The sequence below is a fragment of the Panthera uncia genome, chromosome F2 (genome assembly GCF_023721935.1).
Source record: "Panthera uncia isolate 11264 chromosome F2, Puncia_PCG_1.0, whole genome shotgun sequence".
Taxonomy (NCBI): Eukaryota; Metazoa; Chordata; class Mammalia; order Carnivora; family Felidae; genus Panthera; species Panthera uncia.
Window position 1 is genome coordinate 35,044,878 of NC_064812.1, and position 11,281 is coordinate 35,056,158.

General features: G+C 41.9%; 1 protein-coding gene across 1 annotated transcript in view; it reads left to right on the forward strand.

Annotated features, from left to right (window-relative positions):
* Positions 1 to 559: 559 nt before the first annotated feature.
* Positions 560 to 11,281, forward strand: part of RRM2B (ribonucleotide reductase regulatory TP53 inducible subunit M2B) — a 35,707-nt gene continuing 24,985 nt past the window's right edge. Inside the window, exons 1-2 of the mRNA XM_049633556.1 lie at positions 560 to 938; positions 9,665 to 9,820. Coding sequence (XP_049489513.1) covers positions 891 to 938; positions 9,665 to 9,820 — 204 coding nt within the window. The 5' untranslated portion in view covers positions 560 to 890. The remainder of the gene's footprint in view (positions 939 to 9,664; positions 9,821 to 11,281) is intronic.

Sequence of the window (11,281 nt, forward strand, 5' to 3'; positions counted from 1 at the left end):
CTCTCAAGCCCCACCTACCCCATCCACAAACACACTTTTCCCTCAACCGCTTCTTTTCGGTTGCCGAAATACGAAACAAGACAGCCCTTCCTCCTCATTAATTTTTTAACGGTGCGGTTTTCTTTTTAAGCCAATAGTGTGGCTTTGCCCAACACCGCTTCACACACGAATAGCGTTTGCTCCTCATCTCCTCCAGCGAGTGGTCTTACCGCGCCCCCCCCCCCCCCCGGCAGTCTCTCAGGACAGACCGACTTAGCGCGACATACCGTGTTTCTGAGGCAAGGCGAGAGCTAGCTGGAGAATCCGGACCGGGAGAGGTAAACCAGGCGTGTCCGGGCACCTCCGGGACCAGGGAGTAGAGCCCGGACCCCGCCAGGCGGGCGGGGCCGAAAGCCGCAGGCCGAATCCCTCACGCCGCGAGCGAGTAGGCGAGGCCCGCGGGTTCCGGGCTGGTTCTGCTGGGGGCCGGCGGGAGGCGGAGCCGGGAGGTCGGTGGGCGGGGCCTCCTGGAGCGGGCGGGGCCTCGAGACGGGGGAGGCGGGGACGGCAGGCGCTGGGAGTCCCTCACTGGGCAGGCGGGAGGCGGGGTCCGCGCAACGGTTGGTGCGGGGTTGGTCGAGGCCGAGAGATGTCCGCAGGCCGCAAGCGAGAGGCGGGGCCGGCCGGAGTAGGCGGGTCCCTGAGGCCGGGAGGCCGGGCCAGGCGGGTGCAGGGGGGAGTTGTTCAATCGGCCTGCGAGAAAGCGGAGCCGACGGGAGTGGGAGGGGTCTGTGCAGCAGGAGGCGGGGCGGGCTCAGTGGGCCAGTGGGCCACCTGGGTCCTGTCAGAGTTGGAGGTGGTCCGCTGCTCTTGGTTCCTTCAGCTCCCGTAGCTCTGGCGGAATCTGCGCGATGGGTGACCCGGAAAGGCCGGAAGCGGCCAGGCCCGAGCTGGGTGAGGTAAATGTTGCTGCCGTTCCCTGTCCCGCCCCACAGTCACGCCTGGCCTTTAGGTTGCAAATTGCAGCGGGGACCTGCAAGGTGCAGGACAGCTGTAGGAAATTTTACCCATTGTGGTCGGCAATCCGGTGCAGGCCCGGCCGCGAGCCCTCGCCGCAGCCTGGTTTCGTGGTTGTGAGTTCCCGGGAGGCCGTCCCAGGGGAGGAGTGACGAGGGAGCCGGGTTTCTGCTCCGCTGCTCTGCTCCGGAGCCAGCCAAGGGCAACGCTCTGAGGTTTCAGGCCGGGCCGAGGAGCCCCTCCCCACAATCCTTGCATGCCTGGAGCCCTGGCTAAGGAAACCCAGGCAAGGAACGAAGACAGGTAGATCTACTGGAGAAATGCATCCCATCTCTGGGATGGTTAAAAGGAGTGGGAGGACGCATGCAGAAATTGACACAGGTGGATGGGGTGGTGATGATAGGTAGAAGGGCGACGCGAAATCTTCACAATGAAAAACCTCAGGTTAGGAGGCCAGATTTGCTCAGACTGGGCCACTTAACTAGCTGTGACTCTATGAGGTGTCACTTTCCATTTATACAGTGGAAGTGATACTTCTCTCACAGAGGATTAAGTAAAAGGCTTTATGCAAAATGCCAGGGAAATTGTGGGTGCCTCACAAAACCTAAGTTAACATGTTTATCTTCTGCTTCTATAATAAAAGTGCATAATAACAGTAAATCAATTTATTAGACTGTTGTAGGGTAGTTAAAATTGTTGCTTTATAATTTTTGTACCCTGTTACTTTACAAATACTTGTAAACCATTTGTGTCCAAGAGAAATACTGTTTGCATTTATCTTGAACCTGTTGCTGTGTGTGGTATCTTCAAGTTTCAGCTTACAGAGACTCATACTTTGCCCTACATTTCTTTAGAAAGTTGTAGAGTCCATATTTGGGGTTTTATTTTATTTGATTTTGATTTTGTAAACACTTAGTAACTAATTCACAACTTGTAAATATTCCTTAAACTCTTTCTTGTCCCTTTGAAACAAATACATTGAGTACCAATAGCCCCACTCCAAAAGGACAATTCAGAGTTTTCTTTTTGTGTTAATGGCACCAGCAATGATTCAGACTTAAGACCTAGACGTTAACTTTTGTTTATTATCCCTTTCTCAATGACACAGGCCCACAAAGACAGAAGCAGAACTTTAGCTCTGGAATGAATTCTAGTGAGCATCTGGTCCAAAAGTTTTTAACTTGAGATGCCGGGATGCCTTAAGCACTTTGTTTCTCTAGATATGATGGTGTAGCATGGGCCACCTGCATTAGAATCAACTGGAGTTGTAAAAAGTATAAACTACAGGGCCTGCATTCCAGACACAGTAAATCAAAATCTCTTAGGATGGATTTGGGCCTGCATTTTTAACAAGTACTTCAGGTGATTCTGGTTCACATATTTTAAGAAACACTGCCTTAAAGCATTCATAGATGGGCTTGCAGGGGGTTTATGAATCAATCTCCTGGAGTTTATAGATTTTGTATGTGCATATATGAATCTCCTGAGAAAGAGGTCCTTGGCTTTCATCAATTTCTCAAAGTGAACTATCATTAATTCAATTGATAGTACTGTTTTCAAGGTAAGAAAGTTTAGGCCAGAAAAGGTAAACGACATACCCAGGACCATATGACTGAATAGCGGAGCGGGGCTTAAAACCAAGTTCTTGCTTGTGGGCCAGTATTCTGTTTTGTCAGATCTGGTGGGAATATAAAAATGAAAATGAAAGTGACACCTGGGCAAATACAAATAGTATATGACTATATCAGCATCCAAATAATTGTCTTCACTCAATCTTCTCCAGGCCAAGGCAAACAAGTGAAAGTGGTGGGATTGGGGCTGTTTGGGAGGGAGGGGCCTGATAGCATGCCAGCCTAGACCAGTGAATGGTGAGGACTAGCTGGGGAATCTGCCCTGGCATGTCCTGTTGTGATGAAGTGACCAGAAACTAAGGCAGGCAGGAACTAGGGTCACCATTCTGGATGAGACCATAGAATGTTGCCAAGGAATGCCCGTGTGGAACTTTATTTCGGGGTTTTATCACTTCATTTCAGGGTTTTATCACTTCATACCTGTGCAGCTACAACAAATTGTCTACCTTCAGTCTTACCCACTGTTTAATCTTTTTTTTTTTTTTTTAACCATTACTAAATTAATCCTTCACTAAACCAGTGCCTCTATGTCACTCCTCCCAAGTAAAAATTCTTGAGAGGGTCCCGATTCGCATCAAAAATGCCCAATCCCTTAGGCTGGCAAAGCCCTTATAAGCAGCTTTTTCATGCTAACCACCACATCTTAACTCAGGCTGCCATTTGCACCTTTGAGATCAATACCATAGTTGCTACCAACATCTAGGGTTTTGTTTTTTTTGTTTTTTTCTTTTCCAGCTCATTCTGCACATAGGTATCCAATGAATCCTCCTCATGCCACTCCTATTCATGTTAATTTATATTCAGAAACTCTCCATGACCACCCACAGGAATGATTTTCAAACTGCCCCACAATGAATGCCAGTCCCTGGGGGCTAGAGAGCAAGTGGTGAGAGTTGGAATATGAACCTCTCAGTCCCCCAGATGTTCGAAAATCTTTGGCCCACACAATTAATTCCTAACCTCTTAACCTGATTGATATTCAGAGTGTGGATCCTTTACAGTTCTCTGTTTCATCTGTGGACAGAGCATGGCTTTAGCCAAATCAGATCACTTCTGTCTTTGCTTTTGATTGTCCTACATTCGTCTCAGCCACTTTTAATCCCAGCTGGCTCCTCTTCCATCAGTCCTTTCAATGTCTGCGTTTTCTAGGCAGTATCCTCAGCCATGCTGCTTCTCTAGATGTTCTCCCAGGATAATCCCTTTGGTGACTACTAATGGGATAGGTCACCACCACTCCTCTGCCGCAGTGTTATATTTTTAGTTGCCTTCTGGATATCTTCAAATTGAACAAATTATGTTTTTTATTGACCAAGTTGACCTTTTAAAAACTGTGTTTGTAACTCTTTATTGTTGTTATGGCTCGGGTCTGTGGAGGAGTTCATTCAAATTAAGCTTTTGTTAAACATCTAATGTGATGGGGCGCCTGGGTGGCTCAGTCGGTTAAGCGGCCAACTTCGGCTCAGGTCATGATCTCGCGGTCCGTGAGTTTGAGCCCCGCGTCGGGCTCTGTGCTGACAGCTCGGAGCCTGGAGCCTGTTTCGGATTCTGTGTCTCCCTCTCTCTGACCCTCCCCTGTTCATGCTCTGTCTCTCCCTGTCTCAAAAATAAATAAAACGTTAAAAAAATTAAAAAAAAAATCTAATGTGAGAAGCAAGTGTTTTTGTCTGATTTATTCAGTTATTCTTCAGATGCTGAACACTTTCTCTCTCATTTCTTGTTATGATCATCCAGTTGCTGGACCCATCAAGGGCATCTTCAACTCTTCCTTATCCTGTTACCTAAAATCCAAAATTTTAACAAGAATGATTAATTCTACTTCTGACTGTCTCTTTTGTTTGTTTGGTTTTTAATTTAATTTTTTATTTTTTAAAATTACATCCAAATTAGCATATAGTGCAACAATGATTTCAGGAGTAGATTCCTTAGGGCCCCTTACCCATTTAGCCCATCCCCCCTCCCACAACCCCTCCAGTAACCCTCAGTTTGTTCTCCATATTTGTGAGTCTCTTCTGTTTTGTCCCCCCTCCCTGTTTTTATATTATTTTTGTTTCCCTTCCCTTATGTTCATCTGTTTTTTCTCTTAAAGTCCTCATATGAGTGAAGTCTTAGGATTTTTGTCTTTCTCTGACTAATTTCACTTAGCATAATACCCTCCAGTTCCATCCACGTAGTTGCAAATGGCAAGATTTCATTCTTTTTGATTGCCGAGTAATACTCCATTGTATGTATATACCACACCTTCTTTATCCATTCATCCATCGATGGACATTTGGGGTCTTTCCATACTTTGGCTCTTGTTGATAGTGCTGCTATAAACATGGGGGTGCATGTGTCCCTTCGAAACAGCACACCTGTATCCCTTGGATAAATGCCTGGTAGTGCAATGGCTGGGTCCTAGGGTAGTTCTATTTTTAGTTTTTTGAGGAACCTCCATACTGTTTTCCAGAGTGGCTACACCAGCTTGCATTCCCACTGACTGTCTCTTAAAGCAGTCTTCTTTTGTGTTTCTACTGCTGGTACCCTAGTTCAGGCAGGATATGGGTAGGGTAATAATCTTTAAATTGTTCTCTCCACCTGCAATTTCTCTTCTAATATGATCACATTTCTGGAAAAGTGATCTTAAAAGACGGATCTGATTATGTCTCTTGTCTAATTAAAAACTTTCTAAGTCTTGGGGCACCTGGGTGGCTTAGTCAGTTGAGCGTCTGACTTTGGCTCAGGTCATGATCTCACGGTTCTTGAGTTCAAGCCCCACGTCAGGCTCTGTGCTGACAGCTCAGAGCCTGGAGCCTGCTTCAGATTCTGTGTCTTCCTCTTTCTCTGCCCCTCCCCACCCCAACAATAAATAAACATTAAAAAAAAAAAAAAGGATTTAGAAACTTTCTAAGTCTCCTAATAGTCTATGTGATAGAGGCCAGATGCTAAAGTGTTATATATCAAAACAGAACACTTTCAACATTTTTTGAAAACCAGCATCTTAATAGCCATTTAACATGCAAAATACATACCTACCTTAACTTCAGATCAAGCTGAGAGACAAAGTATATATTTTAAAAGTGAAAAGTTAAAATTTTTTGCTTGTTTCATTTCAGCAGAATGATGACTTTGAGGTAAAAAAGAAAGTGTCAAAACAGTTGTATCAAAATGACTATAGAAAAACCACTGTGGCAAAATTCATATATATTTACACTGACAGCCCTCTTCCCATGGCTTTAATACCTGACCATATTTTCCAAACAAAATTTTAAGCCCAACACTAATAGATAAACTCCACCTTTGTTTTATTAGTATAATTTTACTTAAGTTAATGTATAGAACATTACTTATAAAATCAATTAATAGAATAGTGAGGCTGTTTTGATGAACCCATCATTTTGAATTGGGGTACAGATGGTAAGTGAAGATTTATATCAAACTTAGCAAACAATTGCTTTGCATATTTATCACAAGTTGTGTGGTTTTTTTTTTAAGTTTTTATTTATTTTAGAGAGAGGTCACAGGCGAGCAGGAGAGGGGCAGAGAGAGAGGGAGACAGAGGATCTGAAGCAGGCTCTGTGTTGACAGCAGAAAGCCCAAAGCAGGGCTCAAACTCACAAACCACACGTGAGATCATGACCCGAGCCGAAGTCGGATGCTCAACCAACTGAGCCACCCAGGGGCCCCTTATCAAAGTTTTCTTAATCAATTTACTACTAGTCAGTCTTGTGGATTTACCAACCCTATAAAATAAGTGGATAGCCACTGGCTTTAAAATGTAAGAGTAGTAGATTCTTCTCTGATGCACCCACATACTTCTGTTCCCACTGGTTGAGTTATACCTTACCAAATCAGTTGTCTTGTTTCCAATCTCATTTATAATACCTATTGTATTTGCATTGTAATTATTATAATTTAATTAAATGTGTAAACTATGAGAATGAGAAGGAAGTTGTTTCTGTGAAAACTTAAATTGGAAGCTATGGAGAACTCAGTGAAGATGACTCATTAAAAACAAATTCTGTAGAAGAGATGTAAGCAAGACAAGTATAAAAAGATTGGGAGGGAATCCTACAAGAGATAAGGACTCTGCACTCAGTGTTCCACCTTAAGTATGTTAAAACTAGAAAGTGTAAATGATGTGTTATATCATGTTTATGTCAGAAAGACTTGGGAGTCCAATCAGTGAGCCAAATTGACAACAACAAAAAGCTTTGACTTTATAGCAGAAAATGAGTAAGTAAATGTAAATTACATGTTTTAAGTTAAATACTTTAAGGCATATATCATTTTCTTATGGTTCCTTCCTTTAGCCAATTTCTAACTGCCAGTTTGGATCACTTTGCATAAAAGGGCTTCTACTGTTTTATTATTATTATTGTACTATTGTTTTATCCTTTTTGTTTGGTTTTGAAAAAAATCTAGATTCACTCTAAATCACAAATACAAATGATTTTTGTAAAACAAAATACAAATGATTACAGATTCTGTTTGTTTGTTTTTGTTGTTTTTTTAAACTGCCCGTCTCTTAATCTCGTGTGTTCTTTAGTTAAGCAGAGATGGCTAGAGAAACTTTTATCTGAGGTCTCTCCCCCTCCCCGCCCAAAAAAGGAAAGAAAAATGACAACCTGGAAACACAAGTGCATGCATTCGTGGCATTCTTTCTGTATATACAGAACATCTGTTGTGTTTTAACCTGTTAAAATTGTAGTAAAAAATATTTCATAATGAAATTTTAATCTAGCATTTGTGACATTAGAGGGACCCAGAGTTCTTTAGAACGTATTTAGAAAGTCATCGGGAAGTGTTTTCTGCTTTTTTTTTTTTTTTTCTGGTTTCTTCTCCTTCTATTGTCCCACACATACGGTAAGGTCTAGATTTAGAAAGTACATGCCATCATGACTTTTTTTCACATTGCTTTCTCTTGTAAAATTCTTAGGTCCATAGAGGATATTCTAGAAAACCTAGACCTCTGGGATGTATGCCCCTCCTGACATTGTATTAAAGTGTGTGTGGGTTTTTTTAAGGATCATGGAAATAAGTAATGTGTCATTTCTAGTCCAATTCAGAGGTTTATGTTGATTAAACCCTCCTCTCTTCATACTGCAAACTCTTTCATAATGCCTTCCTAATCCAACTACTTCTCTTAACAATTCACAAATTATCAGAACGGAACAGGAAGAATATATGTTCAAAAGTGACTTTCATTCCAATTTAAAGGTGCTAGTCTTCTGCCATTTTCAAAGATTCTGACATTGATCAATTAATCAGCATTTAAAAACTTTCAGGGCCAGAGTGCTTAGCTGCTAAATGGTTACTGCTTATGATGGTTCACATAGCAAATACACTGAAGGTAAAGAATTCCAGCTCCAAATATATACCTGTACCCCAGTGACAAAATATATAAAAGCGACACAAACAAAAAACGACTTCCATTTTAAAAATTTGCTTGAATATTTGGGGAATGAATATCAACTAAATCCCAGGTACTGTGCTAGGTTCTAGGGATTCCACAAGAGTAAAGTTAGTTTTTACTCTCGAGAAGCCTAGTCTAGAGGAGACTACAGGCGAATAATAAGGAATTAAATTACAGTGAACTATGTGCCGTGTGGGGGACCAAATCCCCCCTTTAGGGGCCTGGGGGGAAGGAAATGTGGGAGTACTCAGAAAAGGCTTGATTTGAGTGGTTGTTAGGGTATCTCACTGATGTCTTGTGGTCTTATGTTAAATTAAATTCTAAAGGTATCCAGTGATTTGAGTACAGGATAAAGAGAAATTAGCAGCCCCTTCACTTACTTAGCTAATGTGTATTGATGTTATGCTTGACACAGTACTCTGGGAACACCACAATAAATAAAAACTGCTTTCTACTCCCCAGGGCTCAAGTGCTTTATCTGGGGAAGCCTACACCTTCAAATAAGTAGTTATGAAATAAGACAGTCTAAAAAATAAGAGCATAAAAAACAAAATATGAGTCTATATACACTATAGTGGCAGTATGTGTGCAGTGTATAAGCCCTACCTGTATTGGGATAGCCTCAGGCTTCAATTTTGAGCCTTTTTCTCATCTTGCTTTGCTTTAGTTTCATCTGTGAGAGTACACTTGCTTCGGAGGGTTGTGGTTGGTGGAAGCAATGAAAAGGATGAAGGAACATGATGGGCCTGGCACTGGAGAAAAAGAGACAGTTTGAATTAGGAGTCTGGAATAGAAATGTATCCCAATAATCTTGATTTATCTATTTTTTAGCCCATTTGTATGTACTTTGTATATATTCATTCTCATGCAAGGCACAACTCTTCTGATACTCTTGCTGACTGTTAAAAAAACAAAAACAAACAAAAACAAAAACCTGGCACTGTCCCCTCGGAATGCCATCATTTCCAAGTTGTATGTATATAGGTGTGTGCTTCTCACTCAATTCTACAACGCTTTGAGCCAGCCCACAGTAAGACCATCTGTGGTAACGTTAACAAGCAAATAGTAATAACCAATTGGTAAATGGGAAGGTTCAGATGAACAAAGGTTGATAAATTGTTGGTAAGGAGTTTTCAGTTAAGTATTCTAATATTTCAGTTCAGATTAGGAAAAAAAACATTAAAATAAGAAAGTAGCTTATGATAGTAGCCTATTCATGCCAGCATCCTATCTCTGAGAAAGGCACTGACGGGACATTTTGTGCACAGACTTAGAGATTTGCCCACCGTGACACTTAGGGATCTAGTTTTGTGCTTATCCTTAAAGTAGCAATAATGACAATTTTGCTGAGTGCTCCTTATGCACCAGGGTTGGTTTAAAGCACTTTTAACCATTAAGATTAACCTGCGAGTTAAGTGTTATTTTACTGATAAGGAAAAAACCAGGGCTCAGAGAAGTTAAGCAACTTTCGATGGTCACAGAACTAACCAAACACTATTAACCAGGTACCAGATAACAGCAAGGATTCAGCCCAGGCAGACTCCTCAACCTGTGCTGTCTGTTTAATTCCCCCAAATTGGTGTTTAGATATGTATAAAGAGGTAATGTCTACACAGAATGTGTGTGTGTATTTTATTTTCCAAAGAGGTTGTCTTCAGATTCCAATGAAAATGAAGTGAAGTCAAATGAAGAGCCACTCCTACGAAAGAGTTCTCGCCGATTTGTCATCTTTCCAATCCAGTACCCTGACATTTGGAAAATGTATAAAAAGGCACAGGCATCCTTCTGGACAGCAGAAGAGGTAAGTGGCATTACCTTTGACAGCAGTCATATTCTAGTGCAGTGTTCATATCTTCTGTCATAGGACGTTGAAAAATGTTAACTTATATTGTAAGATATGTTGGATAAGATCAGTTGTTTAAGATAATGTTTGAAATTGCTGAAACTAAATAACAGTGTTCTCCAATGTTTTATGTTTAGACTGCCGTCTATGCCTGTAAACATGTTTCCTGCTGCAAAAGTGGCCTCAGTCTCCCAGGCTTTTACTTTCAATATATTTTAGAACATTTTCTATTTTTTTAATTAATTATTTTATTTTTATTTGAGAGAGAACATCAGGGGGGGGAGGGGGTGGGAGAGGAGAAAGACACACACACACACACACACACACACACACAGAGAGAGAGAGAGAGAGAGAGAGAGAGAGAGAGAGAGAGAATTTTAAGCAGGCTCCATGCCCAGCACAGAGCCCAACCTGAGGCTCTATCCCACGACCCTGGGATCATGACAGGAGCCAAAATCAAGAGGCAAACGCTTAACGGACTAAGCCACCCAGGTGCCCTAAACATTTTCTATTTTTAAAGAGACTTTTGATTTGCTATGACCAAATAAAACTAGTCTTTATTTCTGGCCAGCAGAATAAAAAAAATTCACCACAGCCAAAAAATGGCAGTGAAAGCCTTAGAGACCCTGCTTTCCATTGAGAGACTTACCTGATTGTGCAGAAAGAGCTGTGCCAGGGAATCTGACCACTAAGGCAGTGCTCTCCCTTCTGAGCTGTCAGCTGGAGCTCCTCCCAGTCTGGCCCCTCCTTCAGCCACATCAAACCTGGCGCTGCTGCTCCAACAGACAGGGTGGCTGTAGAATGCTGTATGTTAGGGGCATTTTCCGTCTTGAAAAAGAGTTGAAAACAATAAATTAGAATCCTTGCTGGTTTGGTAAGGACAGGTGGTCATGTAAGTGGTTGCTCCATAGTTTGAACACACAAATAGTCATTATGTTCTATTGAATATAATGGATGAATATATGGATGATATATATTGATGATATATATATCTGAATATATATATATCATCTGAATATAATGGATGATACTTGCATACTTGCTCTGTGTGTACGTGTGTATTTATCTATATAAATAGATCCAAATCTATCTAAATATATCCATTTGTCTATTTTTCAGAAGATTGATTTCACACATGTAAACATGCACTGTTAAGAATCGAGGCCCTGGGGGCGCCCAGATGGCTCAGTTGGTTAAACGTCTGACTTCAGCTCAGGTCATGATCTCATGGTTTGTGGGTTTGAGTCACGCATCCGGTGAGCTTGAGACCTGCTTTGGGTGGGTCACTCTTTCCCTCTCTCTCTCTCTCTGGCCCCCATGGATTCTCTCTTTGCCCTTCACTCACTTGCTCGCTCTCTCTCTCTCTCTAAAAAAAGAAAGAAAGAAAGAAAGAAAGAAAGAAAGAAAGAAAGAAAGAAA